This window comes from Erigeron canadensis, chromosome 7 (genome assembly GCF_010389155.1).
Source record: "Erigeron canadensis isolate Cc75 chromosome 7, C_canadensis_v1, whole genome shotgun sequence".
In the NCBI taxonomy this organism is placed as follows: domain Eukaryota; kingdom Viridiplantae; phylum Streptophyta; class Magnoliopsida; order Asterales; family Asteraceae; genus Erigeron; species Erigeron canadensis.
Genome location: NC_057767.1, coordinates 32,179,247 through 32,199,328, shown reverse-complemented (window position 1 = coordinate 32,199,328; position 20,082 = coordinate 32,179,247). Strand labels below are relative to the sequence as shown.

The 20,082-nt window shown below is 30.2% G+C and overlaps 1 protein-coding gene across 1 annotated transcript; it reads right to left on the bottom strand.

The window, feature by feature from the left end:
- Positions 1 to 478: 478 nt before the first annotated feature.
- Positions 479 to 3,679, bottom strand: LOC122609335 (probable disease resistance protein At4g27220). Its single transcript, XM_043782386.1, has 2 exons — positions 839 to 3,679; positions 479 to 751 (listed from the first exon to the last, which is right to left on the bottom strand). The coding sequence occupies exon 1, from the start codon at positions 3,677 to 3,679 to the stop codon at positions 842 to 844; it is 2,838 nt and encodes a 945-aa protein (XP_043638321.1). The 3' UTR covers positions 479 to 751; positions 839 to 841.
- Positions 3,680 to 20,082: the final 16,403 nt, after the last annotated feature.

The window sequence follows — 20,082 nt, the reverse complement described above, 5'->3', positions numbered from 1 at the left end:
TGTTTTGTTTTGTATATAGTATATAATTAAAAGTTGAGTAAGGGGTGAGGAAGAGGTAGGGTTGGTAGTGAGTGAGGAAGAGGTATTTTAGGAGAGAAAAGCTGATGTGACAGTGAGAAAGAAGAAGGATGGTGTCGTGGGTTGGCAGAGGCCTTACAAAGGCAAGTATACAAGCCCCCATTTATTTTGCATGTGTACTAATTGAATTAAAGGGTGTATCTAAAATAAGATGTAAACTTTGGTGTACATTCAGTTAAGATTAACGCAGCGTACTAATTGAATTAAAGGGTGTATCTAAAATAAGATGTAAACTTTGGTGTACATTCAGTTAAGATTAACGCAGCCATGGTTATGTCCAATTGAATAAATTAAGTTTCACTTTCTCGTCCTAATTTGGTTCATTTGATTCAAGTTTTCATATATCCCCCAATATATTTTGTAGATAACTAATAGCAAACAACTTTTTTAGGCAAAAAAAGAAAAAAAAACCTGGTTACAACTCATGTATATCAGACATAATCACCAAATTAACTAGAGGACATACAAATACAATTGAACTTTCCTGAAGCAACTATATATATATTATTCCGAAAATAACTGTATCAATGAACCAAGTCAACCAACATATTAATTTTAATGGCTTATTGATTACTGCTACTCATAGAAATATCAAATATGTATGTGTTTCCTAGTGAGTTATCAACCAACGTACTTTTTTCAGCTCCATTTATGGCAATAGGTCCATCGGCTGCTATGGATATAAACAAGGTAACAAAAATTAGAGATATGAGAAATGTATCATATATTTTTCGAGAGACTAATTTTATAGAATAATTACCATTCACTTTCTCCAAGATTGCTCCACGGCTTCATTTATGGCATTAGGTCCATTTAGTCGTACCTCATAATTTCCATGCAATGTTTTGAGATTGGGTGTTTTATGGATTCCAGATCCCCATATCTCCATGCTTTCACAAGAATATATTTCAACGTTCACCAAAGATGAATATTCGATTCTACAATCCCTAGCTGACTTGAAGAAGCTTTTGAGTTTAGGTAATACATTAAGGGAGATTGTGACAAGAGAAGGGAACACAATAACATTTTCAGATTTATCATCTTTACCCCCATTATTATCCCAAATCACTTCCTCTAGACTTGAGCAATAGAGAATATCCAATTTCTTGAGATTGACAAGGCCTTGTGCTACACGCACTGTAAATACTCTTTCTAATTTATTACAAAAATTGATATAAAGCGTCACTAGGTTGGTAAAACTTATATATTCATCTGGACATTTCCATACAACCTTCAGTTTATCTAGTTTTCTCAAATAAAGGTGTTTTAGTTCCATGAAGTACTTTTCCCTTGTTTTCCCTTCATCGTCATCATCCACTAAGCATGACACACTCGGGCACGAAGATAACTTAACACGCTCTAACTTATTGAAACCTTCATCATATAAGGTCGGCATCATATTATTTAAGTTTTCTATTTCATATAGAATTGTATTAGGACGGCTTATCTCAATCAGTTTCTTTAACCAATTTGATAATGGAATCACAAGATGTTTAACTGAAACTATTAGATTACGATCTGGCCTCCTGAGCTCATTTCCTCCATAGAAATATCCGATTTGAATCACAAATCCCTTCAAATGTCTTAAATTAAAACCTTCGGAAATAAGGTCAAAACTTTTCACCTTTAGATCCAAATATGTGAGCTTTGACAACTTCATAACCTCAGCAGTACAACCATTGACTCCTTTACTCATCTTATTAAGGTCAATGCGCAGCTCTTCCAAACTCCGGAGCTTTGATATCACTCCCGGTGTTATATCAAAAAGATAATCACACCGAATAACTTCAAGCCGCCTTAATTTCACCAATTGACCAATCTCTTGAGGAATTTCTTTGATTCCGGTTTTACTGAGAATTAGAATTTCAAGATCCTTCATCTTCCCAATAATAGAAATCTCATGGAAAGATTTATTACCACTAAGATTGAGCATGCGAAGTTTGGTGAGTAGCTCCAATGATTGTGGAAGCTGTGTGAGACACTCACTCAAATCTAAAACCTTTAATTCTTTCATGCCCTTAATGAATTCATCAGATATCATTGACAAGTTCCAATTGTTATTTATGAGGAAAATGTCAAGGCTTGATAAATGAATTTCATAGTCAGGAAGCCTAGAAATATTATTGTTCATGAGTGAGATACCGGTGTAGGTTTTTAGGTTGTCGTCTATTGGTAACCATTCTGTCAAGTATTTCCCCGCTTTTACCATATATTTATTCTTATCTTTGGACGCAATTAACAATGCTACATCATGATCAACATCATGCATTTTGGTAAAGCCTTCATCAGCCTCCACATTCAACAACAAACAAGAGGATGTGAGCATATTCACTGCATTTCGAACCCTGTCTCTTGCATCCTCCATGCTCTCAAGGTCATCAAACTTACATAGACCCACCATATAGTATACCAACGCTTCCAGCGGTATATTATAATTCTCAGGAAACATGCTACAGAGCAAGAAACATGATTTAACCTCTTCACTTTCAAGGTATTCATAGCTTAGCTGCAAACGAATAAATGCTTTCCGTATATCAGGATCAATTTCCCATGGTGTAGGTTTCTTTAGTCGAGAAAGAGCTGCTTCCCATGAACTGATGTTTTTGCTTTTCAAAGTACTTCCTACCACTTGAATGAGGAGCGGCAATCCACCACACTCTTTCAACACCTCCTCTGCAACTGGTTTCAAAACATCATCCGTCTCCAATCTTTCACCAACGACACGTTTGAAAAGAATCCATGCTTCTTTTGGTTGCAAAGAGCCGACAAAAATTATACTTTGAGCGTTCATTTTCTCACACACATCTTTGTTTCTAGACGTTAGCAAAATTTTAGAATTCTTATGCTTACTCCCGCACGGAATGCATAAGTCTTCCAGGTTAAGTTTCTCCCAGATGTCATCTAATATGATTAGAACCTTCTCCCCTTTCACTATTCTCTTTGTTGCATCTTCACTATCTTTTTTAATCTTCATAATATCTACATTTTGTGAGACAGTTATAAATGGAACATCAGCATATTTTACTCTTGCAACAACTTCCTTTGCTAATGTAGTTTTCCCGACACCACCTCCCCCATAGATTCCAATGATTTGTATGCTTTCATCTTTAATAGCATGAATGATATTTTTCAAAGCTGAATTGTGGGTATCAATACCATCAAGATCTTTGTTTTCATATGCATCTAGTGGTCCGGGTGCACGAGTTTCAACATGGACACAACTTTCGTAAGACTTGCCTTCTACTTGGTGCTGCGAAAGAGAAAGAACCATTTTTGATGACATCTTACCATAATGGTAAAGGGTGCTACACGTCTTGTTGGCTTTTGTTTCGTGTTCAACGAACACTACGGCCTTGGCTATTTCGTTGCCTGCCTTTATTAACCAGTCTTCCACACCATGTTTGAGATTATCCCCTTTACGATCTGCGACTTTTATTTGTTCTGTAATATTCTTCCTCATATCTATGAGGTTTTTAACTTCATTCTTTAACTTTGTAACATTTTTTTCACAATTCCACATGTAACTAAACTCTTTAATAGCCACACCAAACAACAAGTCCACAACTTTTACAAGTAGGGGACTAACAACCTGTTCCCCCATTCTTAATTTTCAAATGGTATGTAGATATTTAAATAGGAAACAGTTGTGCCAAAGACAACAATGAACAATGAAGACTGAAAAAAGGAAAGAAGATCATTATTCAGTTGTGCGGTACTGACTGAGAATATAATCTAAAATTAACTGATAATTAGATTATTATTCATAGTTTATGATAGTATAAAAAATAGCCAATTTACAACTGATGCAAATAATAAAATTATAATTTATAAATATATAAAATATATTATCAAATATGTTAAAACATGACTAATAAAACATAAATATTTGGGTTTTTTTTTTGACAAGTGAATTTTACCTCAGACGCGTATGATGTGTGCTAATCGCACAACGAAAGGGTCTCGCACTTAGCGGATCTTAAATAGCCTTTATCACCATACCACCTCTATAATTGAAAAATACCGTCGAGGAGAACCTACCAAGGCTCGAACTCGCATAGCATGTTTAGTAAAATAACCCTGGCCACTGGGATTTAACCCAGTGGTGAAAAACGTAAATATTTGTAAATCATAAATTTCTTTTTCTATGATCTATATATTAAATATAATATAATAAAAAATCTCATTTAAAACAATGATAATTATCATTTAATTAATAAAAAGACGTGGTCTAAAACATATATAAACATCTTTGCGTTCATATATTATCAAAATACAGAATCTTAGTTATATAAAGATAAGTTACAGATATAGATTTAAATATCAAAAATATATGTGTGAAATTGATAAAGTAAAAATCTAATTTAACATTGATAATATAATCAGTTAGTAAAATATTAGATGTAATTATCAATATAATCTAGTTTATATTTTATTAAATTAAACTATATTCCATGTATAAGGATGATTAAATACAAAGGGAAATAAAAAAAGATAAGTTACAAAGATCGACAATATATTATCTTTTAATTAGTTTTAATATTCAATAAATATTTACCGTAGTTTGTAAAATATAAACAAATATTAAGTTAGATCAAGTGATTTGTGTATAATATTAAAAGTTATAGGTCATGAGTTCTAATCTTGTATTTGGCTTTTTTTATTTGCTATTTAAAACTGATTAAAAAAAAGCAAATGTCCACGTAGGTAAATGATGATGTGACAAATGAAGTGTGACACAAGCATTAAAAAAATATAAATTTAAATGTCAATATATCTAATAAAACATTAAAACTATCAACAACAACAAAAAAATGACACTTAAGCAAAAAGCCTAGTTGACACGAAAAGAGAAATGTCACATAAAAAAGAATCTATCCTCTTTTAATTATATAGAGAGAAAAATGTAAATCGATTGGGGTTATTCTTTTCTTTCTTCCATTCTCATATTATGGTATAAGAATCAAGTTAAATGTAAATCAAACATAGTTTTTTTCTTTTAATAAACGTGTAAAACTGTTTATAAAGGTGTAAAATGACAATAAAAAATTGACATAAATAAAAAAATCACCTTATATTGTGTATACATAGGTTCTTTAATAATTAAATATTAAAAGAATATATATATTTTATACATCTCTATATATAATTAAGAGAGGATAGGTTTTTGATTATGTGACAATTATGAAATCATGGTATGTAGGATTTTTTCCTAGGTGTCATACTTACATTAAATTCCTAATTTTAAGCATACTTTTAAAAAATTACACTTTAGCCTAATCATCATTAAAACACAATTTAAAAGTTATACTTTAGCCTAATCATCATCATTAATTAAGTAATAATAAAAAAAAGTTAAAAATAAAATAAGACGACAAAGTATATCTTAATGGAATGGATGGATAGAATTCTTATGTTATAATCATGTATATCGGCTAAAATCATGGATGGATTTTTTCTAGATTTTTTATTTATGTTTGTAATAATTATATTATATTAAAGTTATAGTAAGTATATATATTTGGAATCGGCTAAACATTATTTTTCTAATTTAGTTTTTAAATTTAAATTTAATTTTATTTCATGTATATCTCTTAAAACTTGATGAATGGATTTCTTTTTCACAATGATATACAATTTTTTATGATTTATAAATGGGAAATTCTAAATTGACAAACAAATTACAAACAAAATTATACAAACTCACTTGTAATATGAGATACACCAATTAAATTAATTCTTTTTTTCTTTTTTTATGTTTCTCTCTCCATGTTCTATTGGTGACACCTAAGTTTATATAGTTTTGTTTGTAATTTGTTTGTTGATGTAGTTATGCTACATATTTGACGTTATTACCATTTAGGTGGGGTGGTAAAGACTCTTGCCTCTTGGAGTATAGATCAAGGTTCAATCCTTGACAATTGTGTAATTTAGTAGTGTATTATATTTGCCGTTCAAAAAAAATAAACATATTGGACGTATATCATATATTCATAAACTAAAATTTTATTGTTTAATCAGTCGTAATTGAACATATTTTAATATTATGACTAATAATGTAACTATCTGTAATTGTATTTTTTACTTATGTTATCAGTTAGTCCCGCACAACGTGCGGGTTTAATCTAGTATATATATAAATTACAAAAAAAACAAAATAAATAAGAAAAGGGTGGAGTTTCTAAAAGAAAAATAAAATAAAATAAGAGGAACTATCAAAATGAAAAAAAATTTAAAAAAAATAAATAAAAGAAAAAAGAAAAGTTAGAAAAAGAAAGATCAAAGAGAACACTTTTGAAAACTAGCGCCACAGTTAGTTGAGGTTAATCCTAGTAAATCATTTGAAAACTTTTGTTGTTTATGCATTGCCCGCATTGTTACAATTCATTCGGTTTTGATGTTATATGAAGATACACCAGGTGTATCTACATTGAAGATGTCTGGATCCAAAGTGAATGCTTTTAGGACTACAAAATATAACACAAAGGAAGAACACCTTGATGAAATGTCTTCTATATTGTAACCAAATGCAGTGCAGTATATATCAATAGAAAATAGATAGATGGCTAGAAGTGTAAATATACTAAGAGTTTGTTAGGAGGCGGTTATCTTTTTGACTTGAATATAAAACACCCGCTTTGTAATTCATTTTAATTATGAAATAGAAATATCAAAATACTTTTTCTCTTTCTTCTTAATATTATACTCCCTCCGCCCCATATTAATTGTCCAATTTTAATTGGTCAAGTCTTTTCCTTCCAGCTTTGACCGTAAATATCTTTGTTTGTGTTATATAGTATATGTAATAGTAGTGTTTTAATGTGATCGTGCTAAAAGTGTCTTTTGGTTGAGTACGAGTATTTCAGCAAGTTGTTATATGTAATACAAAACCTTATAACTACGGAAGAAATGTAAATTTAGGATTAAGAAGAAAAAAAATTGGCTAGAAATCTATGAAGTTACTCTAAGTGTAAGTGATCTATTATTTAAGGAAACATGCTTCTTTTGTATTAAAGTTCAGAAACATCAACCTTCATTCTGTTTCTATCTCTATCTGTATCTCTATACATATATAAATCTTTATCTCTCAGCGCTTACGTGGTATATTTCAAAAAACTTTACATGTTAGCTTTTATCCTACGTTTAGAATTTCATATCGTTTCGGTCAAACAACTTGACACCTGTATTGGAACCAACAGACCATATTAAAAAAATAAAATGGTTGAATTTGATTTCAGCGCCACAGTTAATTTAGGTTAGTTCTAGTAATCTTTTGAACACTTTTCTCGTTTATGCATTGCCGACATTATTACGATACGTTCGATTTTGATGTTATATGTAACAGTAGTGTTTTAGTGTGATCGTGCTAAAAGTGATCGACTATTGGTTGAGTAAGAACTGAAATAAAAAACTACATTATTTAAGCCATCATATTATTACTCACTTTGTATTCTCAAGTTTTTCTTATAAGAAAAGAAATGAAAAGGATAGAAAAGAGAAGTATAGAAAGTAAAACTAAATCAATTATTTTTATTCTTGAATGCATAAGAAAATAAAAGGAAAGTATAGATAACTTTACAATTATACCATTTCCAATATGTAAGCGAAATATGATAGACAAGGGTTAGTATAATAATAACACAAAATAATCAATTGGTTTCTTTGCTGCCAATTTTGGACGGAAATCAAAAACCCCCGAAATTCCTTTTCTTTTCTTAAAATCTATTATTTGTCTTCTTTTTTTTTCATTCCATATATAAACTAACTCAAGAATACAACCTTACTCTTCAACATGAATTTTAACATTATTATCGTTTTTATTATTATTCTTGTTTCAATTATAATTTCAATACCATGAATCATCGAGAGATCATACATGCATACAATCTTTTGTATTTAGTAAGATGTCATAATGAGTTGTTGTTCAAAAAACAAATAGTTAAATAAAAAGAAGTCATAATGAGTTTAATTTATTTCTTCTTTATAATACAATCCCAATCATTTTTCTGTTTTTAATTCAAACATTTATTATAAGTATATATTTATCGAGGAGCATAATACCACCAAGTCAAAAGGGGTAACACCACCAGGAAGACTATTAGCGGCGACATCACCGTTAATAGTGAGGGCCCCCATGCCTGTAATGGTAAATTTGGCAAAGAAATTAGCGGGCCCCTTGTCAGTGTCAGAGTATTAACGGCGACGTCGTTGCTAATACCTTGGTGGGGTTGACTTTTGTCTGGTGGTATTACCATGTGCCATATTTATTGGTTATGTTGGTTCCTATCCGTATGAACAAGTGAGAGCAAACAAACAGTAGAAAAGAAAACATTTTTTTAAATTACTTTGTACACTTTTTGGTCGGCGAGAAAATGAAACAAAATTTTCTTGAAAAAAAATTTTATTCTTTAGAAAGTAACAAAACTTTTGTTTCTTATTTTATTCAAACAAAAAGAAGCCAGGTTCGGAGTTTCGTTTTTATGGCATTTTTAACTCATTTATTTTCATTTACATTATATTTTAATTCTTGTTCTAATTTTATGCATCCAAACAGTAAAATCTAGGACACACTATACAAAATGTAAGATTTCGAGTATTAAATGCTTAGTGGCAAGATGCAGTGGTTAATATCCTATGTTGGAACTTTTCTTAGGAGATGAAAAACTTTGACACACTATCGATAATATCTCTTCTCTTTTTGGACCAATATTTTTAGCAAAACAGTGTAAATCATGATGATAGTTGTTAGTGTTCTTTTTATTGTTATCCTTATAATTATCGTCTTTGGTTCCTCTAATTCGAGTTAATTACATGCTATATGAAAAAAGATTGATTATAAAAAGCAATGTTTTAGGAACCGGACCGGACCTCGAACCATTCAAAGGGTTGATTACATATAATGAACCGGATTAAAGTTACAAAAAAAATAGCTTAAGTTACATACACTCCCCATACTAAACTCTATAAAAAAAAGTCATTAGAATATATGTAAACGCTTACAAGTATGTAAACCTATAAATAGTTTCACTGTAAAAGAGTGGAACGTTTATGGATGTAAATGTGAACAAAACATGTGATTTATAGTATATCTCAATTAGCCGATTTTTGTTACATAACGAGTCATCATGAAAAATATTGTTTTTATTGAGGTTTTGACAATTTAAATTGAATTTATGTTTTATATAATCTATGTTTAATTCATTTACTATTCACAACTTATTCTTTGTAATATTTTATGATATATTGCCATTTACTTCAAGTTCTATCGTGTCTATATCGTATATAATTTATGAACGGTCAATAAAAGATAAGATATAAAAACGTACGAAATTAACCTAGTTTTTTCTATTACATAATAGATATATATAATTGTATTGGATTAGATTAGATATATAGCTAAATAGTTTTGATCATGGTTTCGGGATTTACCTCTTGTTGTTCTGCAGGAGTGCTTAGGTTCCAACTTTCAGCATATTACTCACCTTAGATGTCACTGCTGCGATTTAAATCATTAATATCTAACACTTGTCGTTTTAAAATTTAAAAAAAAAAAAAAAAAAAAACTAAAAACGTATAATACTCAAGAGGTGTTCCAACCATTCATAACCATGCGCAACAAAGTAAGAAAGTAACATATTTATTTGGGAAAATTATCTATAAATGGTTAAAAATGAAGAGTTATATCTAGATCTGGACACCTATAAAAAATTTTACTTAATTGATAAAAGAAAATTACTGCCCAAGTTATTAATATAAATATTTAACTTTACATCATTAGTATCTTATGATAATTAAATAAAACATATATTCGATCCATATACAGTGTCTAAAATAATCAAAAAATAATAAATTATAAAAAAGACATTATGATCAAATTTCAACATCTTTTATTTATATTTGTTAAATTTATAAAATGATATAAATATAATATGAAGATTAGATATGTGGATAAATATTGATCACTAATTAAATATTCTTTTTTTATATGTACATCATGCAATTCTTTTTCTACATATACTTTAACTCATTTAATTATATGTAAACAAATATAGCATTATTGTTTTTCAACTCTTTCATTTACAATTTATCAATACAATATCATGAAATATTAGTATTTTATTAGTTATATATATTTATTAGCGTATTACACGGATACAATCTAGTAAGTTAATAATTAAGAAAAGGAATTGTTGATTAAAATTGGTTTAAATCAATAAGGATTGAATGATCAGATGTTTTGAATATATATAATATATACGTGACATGATATTATATTATTTGATACTTTCATTACTTATAAAATAGTTATACAATAGTTTCATTACTTGAAAATATATAATACATGACTTGATATTATACGCTTGTTATGTATGTAAAATCTGGAATGAACATAAGATAGATTCTAAAAAAAACAAAAAAGAAGATATAAAAGTAAAGAGAAGAAATATAAATCGAATATAAAAAAATATATGTGTGAATTTGATAATGTAAATATCTAGTTTAAATATTTTACAAAGACAGATTAAAATAAGAAAATATTAAGTTCGATCAAATGGTTTGTGCTTTATTTAGAGGTCATGACTTCAAATCTTGTACTTGACTTTTTTATTTGCTAATTTAAAATTGATAAAAAAAAATGTTTACATATGAACGGAACATAAGCAAATAATGACGTGGCAAATGAAGTATCACACAAACACTAAAAGTTATATATTTAAATGTCATTATATTTAAAAAAATTTAAAATTACCAGAAATGTTAATTAGGCGAAAAGCTTAATTGACACGAAAAGATAAGTGTTATATAAGAAAAAAAAATTATCCACTCATATTTACATAAAGATATCATTAAAATCAGCAAGAGAATCCCAAAAACATATATATAACTATATAAGGGGAAAAAAAAGTTGATGTTCATGAAAATGTTACTCCGTAATTTTTTGTTGAGGAAAATGAAAGAACTAAAAGGTTTTAGTTTTGTTTGTTTATGAAAACACAAAACAAAGAGAACCTTGAGAACAAGTTTCAATTTAGAACTCTATTGGAAGATTATAGGCTGATAAGCCTCAAATTGTACATGTTTCCCTACACTGAATTGGACGTTTTGTACTAGTTTTATAGCCGTTTATACTTGTTTTGTGGTGCGTTATGGTATTTGCTAATGGTTTCAGGCCTACAGCAGGTATATTGCTCCCAAATAGTAGAAAATAGCTCAGAAGTGTGCAATAACGGAAGAAGAACGAAGCTGAAACGGCAACTCCAGGCAAGACCTCGCGGCGCGAGGAGGTGCTCTAGCGGCGCGAGTTGAGGAAATTCAAGTCAGAACTTTAGCCTGAAGTAGATAGCGGCTAGAGCTGGTGATCTAGCGGCGCGAGCCAGGGTATTCAACCCAGTAGCGGCGCGAGGAAAGCTTCTAGCGGCGCGAGTTTGCTGTTTTTCGGACATAAATGCTCAAGAACAACTCTAGCGGCGCGATCCAAGTCCCTAGCGGCGTGAGATTTATCTGACATCACCATTTTCTCTCTCTTGGGGTATAAATACCATCCACCATTCCACCCAAACCCAAGTCTTGGACACTTTAACTCACACACTTATACTCCAGCCGATTTTCAAGAGTTTTCAAAAGTTTTTCACTATTCCAACATCATTTGAAGACTTGAAGATTAATTTTAGCTATTGTTACTCATTATAGCTCGATTGTAACTTCGATTTGGATTTATCCTCTATATTGGGTACATTATGTGTTCCTTTCTATTTCAATCTTTAGCTTTTAACATTATGAGTAGCTAAATCTTTATACATCTATGAAGATGAAGTGAAACAATTAGTTATGGTTGCATAGTATTTTGAATTCAAGTTGGTTTTACTTAACATTTTGTCAAGATCTTAATGAAGTGATTTCTTCTACTTAAATTTGTGTTCTTGGTGATATTTGTGTTCTTCAATAGTGGTACTAGTTGAATGCAAGTATTATTTTAGTTGTTTGTCTATGAACAACTTTTGCTAGGTCATGGTATGATAGTAAAGAATACAAGTTTAATAGAAATTACTTTGTTAAATGAATTTAACGGTTGGTGGTACCACGTTTCTTTCACAAAGATAAAATTGTTATTTAAATAATTAAACGAACTAGTTAGTTCAAGGAATTGTAATAGGGTTGGTGGTACCACTTGTTGCAAGAAATTGAGTTGATTAGGTGATTGAGTAAATTTTACAAACGTTGTGCACCCGTTTGTGTTTTTGACTTGTCACGATTATTATCACCAACATTATTGAATTTTGGGCTTAAACCATATGCAACCTAAACTTCTTGTGTAGCGGATTCGACATAAATGGCTTTTTAATTATTTGTTACAACTCAAACTATTTTCGCATACTCTCGATTGACACCAGTTGAGTATTTCATTTATTTTACTTGTTGATTAATTAGCTTTCTGAAACGCAAAGTGACAACTCGGTCACAAACCAAACTTTCTCTTGATTTACATTTTTACAACCTTAAGTACAACATTCAGTCCTTGTGTTCGATCCTGGTCTTGCCAATTAACTATATTACATACGAATGGGTACACTGCCCGTAAGTGTGTGGTAGTCAGTAAGCGGTAGATCTTGTTATAAATTATTAAACTCGATTTCACATATCATAGCCTCATGTTAGAAATTAAGAAAAATTGAGAAACGCAAATTGATCAAATTACCTTTAATGAATTAAATCACAACCAACTATTAATACTAAATTATATTATTAGTCCCTTTGTATTATAAATTGGTCCTAATACCCGTATGATGTACGGTAAATATATAGATTGATTCATAAAAAAATTCGAATATGCCTCATACATGATTCGCGAGTTTGAAATAAATCGTGGTTAAGGTAAATCGATGATCGAGGGTAAATTATAATAAACAGTAATGATGTATATAATACTAGTTCTAATACCCGTACGATGCACGGTAGCTATATAAATAGTATCATAAAAAAATTCGAATATGTCTTATATATGATTCGTAAGTATGAAATAAATTGTGGTTAAAGTAAATTGATGAACGAAGCTAAATTATAATAAACATTAATGATAAATATAATATATGTTTAGTAAGAATTTTGGATTTATCTTAAATTTTTAGAACCCCGTTAAAATTGGAACTTGTAGGCATAGTGGACGATAACAAATAGCCTTGTGATTTCGGATCGTATACTTAAATTTTTGAAGTCTTCATGTTAATAACTTATTATAATTAATTTAAGTAATAGGAACTGAAGAATTAAGAAAGAAAAGAAGACAATCTATTAATAAGAAAACGACCAATCAAATAAGGTTATAGATATATTTTGAATTAATAAGCCAAGAGTTAGAGTTTGATTCTAAGTCTAATAAGAAAATTGAGTTTATATACAACTAAAAAAAAGCTAATTTAACAAAATAAATAATTAAAAAGACACGTGTCGATCAGGGATTACGTCACATGTCATTTTAAGAACATGTCAATCCTGTTTTAGTTTATTGGTAAATATGTTTAATTAGATTTTTGGATTTACCTTAAATTTTTAGAATCACATCAAAATCAGAAGTTAAAAGCATAGTGGATGATGACAAATAGCCTTGTGATTTCGGATCGTAAACTCAACTTTTTGAAGTCTTCATGTTAGTAACTTATTATAATTAATATAATTAACAGGAGTTGAAAGATTGAGAATGAAAAAGAGAAAATTTATTAATGAGGATACGATCAATCAAATTAGGTTGTAATGTCTTTTATATTAATGAGACAATAATTAGAGTTTAATTATAAGTCTAATAAAGAAATTGAATTTATATACAACTAAAAAAGCTAAATTTAACAAAATAAATAAACTAAAAGGACACGTATAGATCAAGGATTATGCCACGTTTCGTTTCAAGAATATGTCAATCATGTTTTAGTTTATTGGTAAATATCTCTACTACCCTTTCAATTCAAACACTTTTACATCAATTACCTACACCATTTGACGCAACCACCACCATCACTATCCGTCACCGCTATTTTTTCCGTCGCATTACACGGGTATGACAAGTGTACATCTCTATCCTAAGTCGTGGTAGAAAAAAAAAACTTTTAATCATTTAGTTGTTAGCACAACAACCCCTAATAAAAAGATTGTTATCCAGTAATCTGATGAGGTTTCTTATCAAGATCTCCAAAAGAGATGAAAACGGATGAATGCATGGGACTACGGAAGGATTTAGAAATTGATATGAATGTAAAATTGTAAATTAATATGGGAGACATATGGCATGATGCTATTGAATAATTTTTTATGTCTTACTAAAGAGTTAGATAGTAAGAAGAATTTGATCAAAATAAGTAAATTTTTTGGGTTAAATGTAAATTTCGTTTTTGTGGTTTAAAAAACGGCTTTTCATCCCATATTGAGATTTCGTCCCTGTGGTTAAATGCAAATTTAATATCAGCTTTCATTTTAATCACAATTTAATCATATAGAAATACGCACACAAGCAGAACGAACAAAGGGCAATTCTAGGCATTGATAGTAAATTTTAGAGCAACAAAACAAGCATACATCTGCATTTAGGACAATCAAGGTTGCGAAACTCGGGAATCGAGATCGGATCAGTGAGGGAGGAAGACAGAACTTTTTAAAAATCGGGTCGGCGAATAATGAGTTTTTTATGTATAAAATAATAGTTTTTAAAACTATATGTAAGAAAAAATTAAAAATATATATAAAATTTCAAACTTAAGTACAACATATTTTTTCAACTTATACATAATTGTCTAGAAATAACTAGATCAATACCCGGTCGTTGACCAGGTTAAAAACAATAAATATATACTTCAAAATGTAACTTTATCTTTAACCAGATTTTTTCTAAACGGGTCTGAGTTGAGTTTTTGAGTTATTCGATTGATCCACCAACCCAAATAAGTTTTTTATAATTAATTTTTAGAATTAATGTTGACTCATTTGGCCTAAAAGTTACCCATTTGACCTAGCAACACACCAATGCACATTACCAAAAGACAACTTATTTGACCCAAAAATATTTTATTTGACCGTCAAACCACTTGACCCTAAATAACTCAGTTTGACAATGATAATGATGACGAGCTTCAAGAAAAGGGTATTGATATCAAATCCTCCTTTGACAATAATAATGATGACGAGCTTCAAGTGTATTTTATAAGGCGTAAAATTGAGGAGATTCAAGGGCCATCATTTGACATCAATTTAACTTGGAACAATTGGGTCCCTAAAAAAGTGAACATCTTGATTTGGCGATCTGTTTTGGATAGGATTGCAATGAAAGTGGGGTTGCTAAAAACAAATATAAACATTGGAAATCATTTGTGTTTGAGTTGTAATTCTGGTTCTAAAACTACCGAGCATGTGTTTATTAAATGTCCCGTGGCAAATGAGATATGAAATAAACTAAGTGTGTGGTGTAATATTTCTCCTATACACGCCTTCTCCCTACAAGACCTAATGGATATTCCAAAAAGATGTGTAAGGGACAGTAAGAAAAAGAAAGCAGTTCATGTCATCATCATGATAACCTTTTGGTGTATTTGGTCGGCCAGGAATAGGCTTACTTTCAATCACATTAAGTCGTCTCCAGATTATGCTATGGCTGAGATCAAGGTGTACTCCTTGTTATGATTATCCTCAATATCTAAAGGGACGGCTACTAATTTTATCTCGTGCTTGGCTTAGGGGATTTTATCTTATTTTTGTTTGGGATGTATATGGTATATTGAGGAGTTGTTGTAGTCTGTGTGCTATTGGATTTAGGTCCCTGGGCTACTTGGTAGCTGCATAAAAAGTATTGGTGTTTGTATATTGGATCTTCTAGCATCTTGCTAGTTTGGTCATTGTTTATAATATTTTATCTTTGCCGTTAAAAAAAAAATTAACTCAGTTGACCAAAAATAACCCTTTGAACACCCCCCCCCCACTTGACCCCAAAATAACGAATACCAATTTGATCCGTCAACACATTAACTTGTCAACCCACATTTAATTTAATTATTTAAAGTTAGTAAGCATATATTTTTGTTAAAAATCTTTATTAGATCAAAGTTTATCAATTTTTAGAAGCATTCAATTCTTATAAAACCATAAAAATTGTTTGCTTATTACATAAATCAGATCGTAATGAAAGTGAATTATTACATAGTCGTAACTTTTAAGAGCAATATATAGAACAAATATTTACAATAATTTAGGTTCATGCAATTGCCGTGTAGTAAGAATTATAAAATTTATTAGATTAGTTATCCAGAAGGTAATGGGTTACTCCTACAGCACGTCCTTGTACAATGCTTAAGGCTCTCGGCTGGGGGATTTATGTGATACTGAACTTGTTTTTATGTTTTACATGATACTTGTTTTTAGGTGTGCTTATCACAATAGTTTAGATTAGTATCTCCTTTGCGATAATACCAAAAAAAGAAAAAAAAAACTAATAATCTATTGTGAAATATTTATATGCAATTAGTATTAGTATGAGTTCATATAAATGTCTAGGCGTACCATTAATGTGTCATCAAATACTTTGATTCTCACCATTTATCTTTTACTAAATGTTTAATAAATTCAAATTTTAATTAAATGTGTCCTTGCATATGTAGAATAAAAGAACAAAAAACATTAAAATACAACAAATTAAAATCTTAAAACATACAAATATTGATCCATTGACAATGAAAATAACATTTAAACCTTCAACAATGTGAAATAAAAGAGCATTAAACTTGATTAAATAACAATGATTGATTAATTTTCATTTGTCATGTGTATCATAAAATTAGGAGTGAAAATTGTGTAGATGAAGCATTTCATATTTTAAGAAATATAAAACCTTTCGATGTATATATAAAAGTGTGTTTAAATGCAAGATATTTGCTTCCAATTTACAGTCTTTTTTAGTTATGACCCCATTGTCATTTTTATTACAAATATATATGGTAACATGTAACTCTTGAAATACATATGTTCTTTATTAGTTTTACTTGGACTTTTGCATTAATTATAATTTGACTTTGAGTTTTAAGGGCTAAGATTGTTTTGTTTAACAAATTTAAATGGTCTAGATCAAAAGTTAGCAATATTATTTTCTCTTAGTTGTGGTGGCCATATATATATATAATAACATAACTCATAAAGGCTTTTTAAAAAAAAAAAGAAAAAAAAAAAAGTTTGACTTCGGTTGACCCGATCCGATATAGCTGAGTCTTGACTGATACAACCGAGTCTTGACCGATACAGCCGAGTCTTGACCAAGTTGACCCGAGTCTAGAACCTTGGCCGTTTTTCAGCCGGCCGATACACGATCCAACTCGGCTTTATCGGCTTTATCGGCCGAGTTTCACAACACTGTTAGCGTGATATAGATGTAGATATAGATTCAGATTGATGAAGATGTATGAACATATATTGATTTGATCTTGATTAGGTACGGATATACATATTGATCATATATATGTATGTGGTTTAGATTTAGAGATCGATATAGATGTATCAAATTTTTTTTTGGTTTTTGAAAGAAAGACGAGAAGACAAAATTGCCCCTCATATGAACTGTATGTGTGGAAAAAAACTCAAAAGCAACCGTTTCTAAAAACCACATGGACAAACTTTGCGCTTTAACTCAAAAATTTTATAGGTGTCTAAATATAGATACAACTTTATGTTTTAACCTAATTTTTCTTATATATTTACTAAATTTTCTGTCTTTGTCCAGATTTTGTTAACCATGAACCTGGTTAACACACTAAAAAGTATTGTACATGCAAAATCAATTGACGTGATTATTATTAGCATAGGAAAGGTATTTTCTTATCATTTCCTTCAATATCCCAATTAAAAAAAGAAAAATGCTAGTTCTATCTTCCATATTAAAAGTCTACCATGATAAATGTATAACTATTTAATTGTAGCATAAGGATGCGTTTAATAAAACCCTTAAAAGATAAATTCAAAAACACTGTTAGACGTCTACCATGATAAATGTATAACTATTTAATTGTAACATAAAGATACGTTTAACAAAACTTTTAAAAAGATAAATTCAAGAACAGTGTTAGATAGTTAGCTAATAGTTATTCAAATGGAAAATTACTAACCAAATAGTTAGCCTGCGAGAATCCCACAACCACCAATGCCGCACCGTGAAATCAACCTTCAAGATATGAAGATAATTAGCCATTGATTTATTTTTATATGTATATAACATAACTACATAAGAGTATAGTTTACAAAATGATATATATGCTTTTCTTACAATTACAAGTAAAGAAAGAATCTAATAAAGAAGGGGAATTGTATTATATGTCGAAGCATATATATATTTCTTAATATTTATATTCTCGTCTAAAAGAATAGATATGAGATAGAAGTAATTATATAACCAACTCCACTTAGGTGGATAACCAGGGATAACTTCTATATCTACTACATGAGCTCTAAAGGTGAGTTTTTTTCCCAAAGTCTTGAATATCTTGGGTTTTTCATCTCAAGGTATTTTACATGAGTAGGAGGTTAGAGGTCCAACAAATCACTGGTTAAAATTACTTCCAACATGTCTGATCGAAATTAACTTTAAAAAAAAAAAGATGAAGTAATTATATAAAGGAAGTACCAATGGATTAGTCGTACGGTTATCATGTCACCACTTAGGCTCACAGATAAAGGCTAGAGGTCACATATTTGGCAAGTAAAAACTATATCTTGTGACCTCATGTGTGAGAATGGTGACTTACCGGGTATAAGTTTTATCCAATATACGCTACAAATACCAAAATGGTACATAAGACCTGAGAGTTTTCACTCATTTACACTTTTAATCATATAAAGGAAAGTTTCTTTTTTGGTGCAAAGAGGATAGATTTGATGACGCAAAGAATTAATTTTATAACCTTACACTTGCCTGAAGATACATACAGTTATGGCACATAACCGTTCAAAAACTTGAGCCTTTGGTGTTTCATGGATTCCGGGTCCCATGTATCATGCTAAATAGAATACATAGACAACCAAAGATGGATATCTGATGATTTAAGGGCTAATTGCTTGGAAAGTGTTTCAACTTTGACACTTTTGCTTTTCTGAGGCTTCAACAAAAAAAGTTCTATCTGAGGGAAGGAAACCGGCTAATACATCTTTTGTGGGACTACGACCACTTTTTGCTTACGTATACTGTAACCAGCCAGTTTTATTATTATTTTAATGCACTAGCTGCCAACTCATTTTCCATGTAGGTTATTTATTGATTTATTCTAATATATATACAAGTACAAATACATATACATATATATTTCTCCAGTATTTTGCGAACAAATATGAAACTTTTATTATCTTATAGCTCGAGCTATTAATTTTGCAACCTTTGAATGCATCATTCGTTTGACTAGTGCTATTGCAGTTGAAAAAAAAGGCTACAACTCAAGCTATTCGTTTGGGGCTGTTTTATTAGGCCAATCACTTGTCACACCAGCACCGCCACTCTTTGCCGGAAAAGGTTTCCTTTTCTCCGGCCATGCCCAAAACACGAATGAAGATCTGCAACATCCATAGATCTAAGTAAAATTCTTTGTTCTTGGATACTTTTTTCCGATGTACAGAACTTGTTTTTTGGTAGGATGGCCGGAAGTTGCAAGGTTTCCGATGACTTGAAGTTGGATTTGGAGGCGATGGTGGTGGTGAACCCAATCTAGTAGCAAGGGTGACCTGCTTTCAAGATAGTAGCAAGCAATTGGTTTAGATCTACGTTTTCCGATGACATTTCCGATGATATCTACATTTTCCGATAAGAGTCGGTGTTTCTAATGTTTTCAAATTCCACGCATACCGACAATTTAGATTGAATCACAATTGTAGATCCAATAGCTTGAGGATTTGATGGTTCCGATAAAGCTACTAAAAATATGATGTTCACATTTTCCGATGAGATCTAAATTTTTTGATAAGTTGATGCCGTTTTTATGCATCATATGAACAATGAAA

What these genes read in the sequence shown, in the direction of transcription:
- LOC122609335 (XM_043782386.1), bottom strand. Translation starts at nt 3,679, where the DNA reads ATGGGGGAACAGGTTGTTAGTCCCCTACTTGTAAAAGTTGTGGACTTG.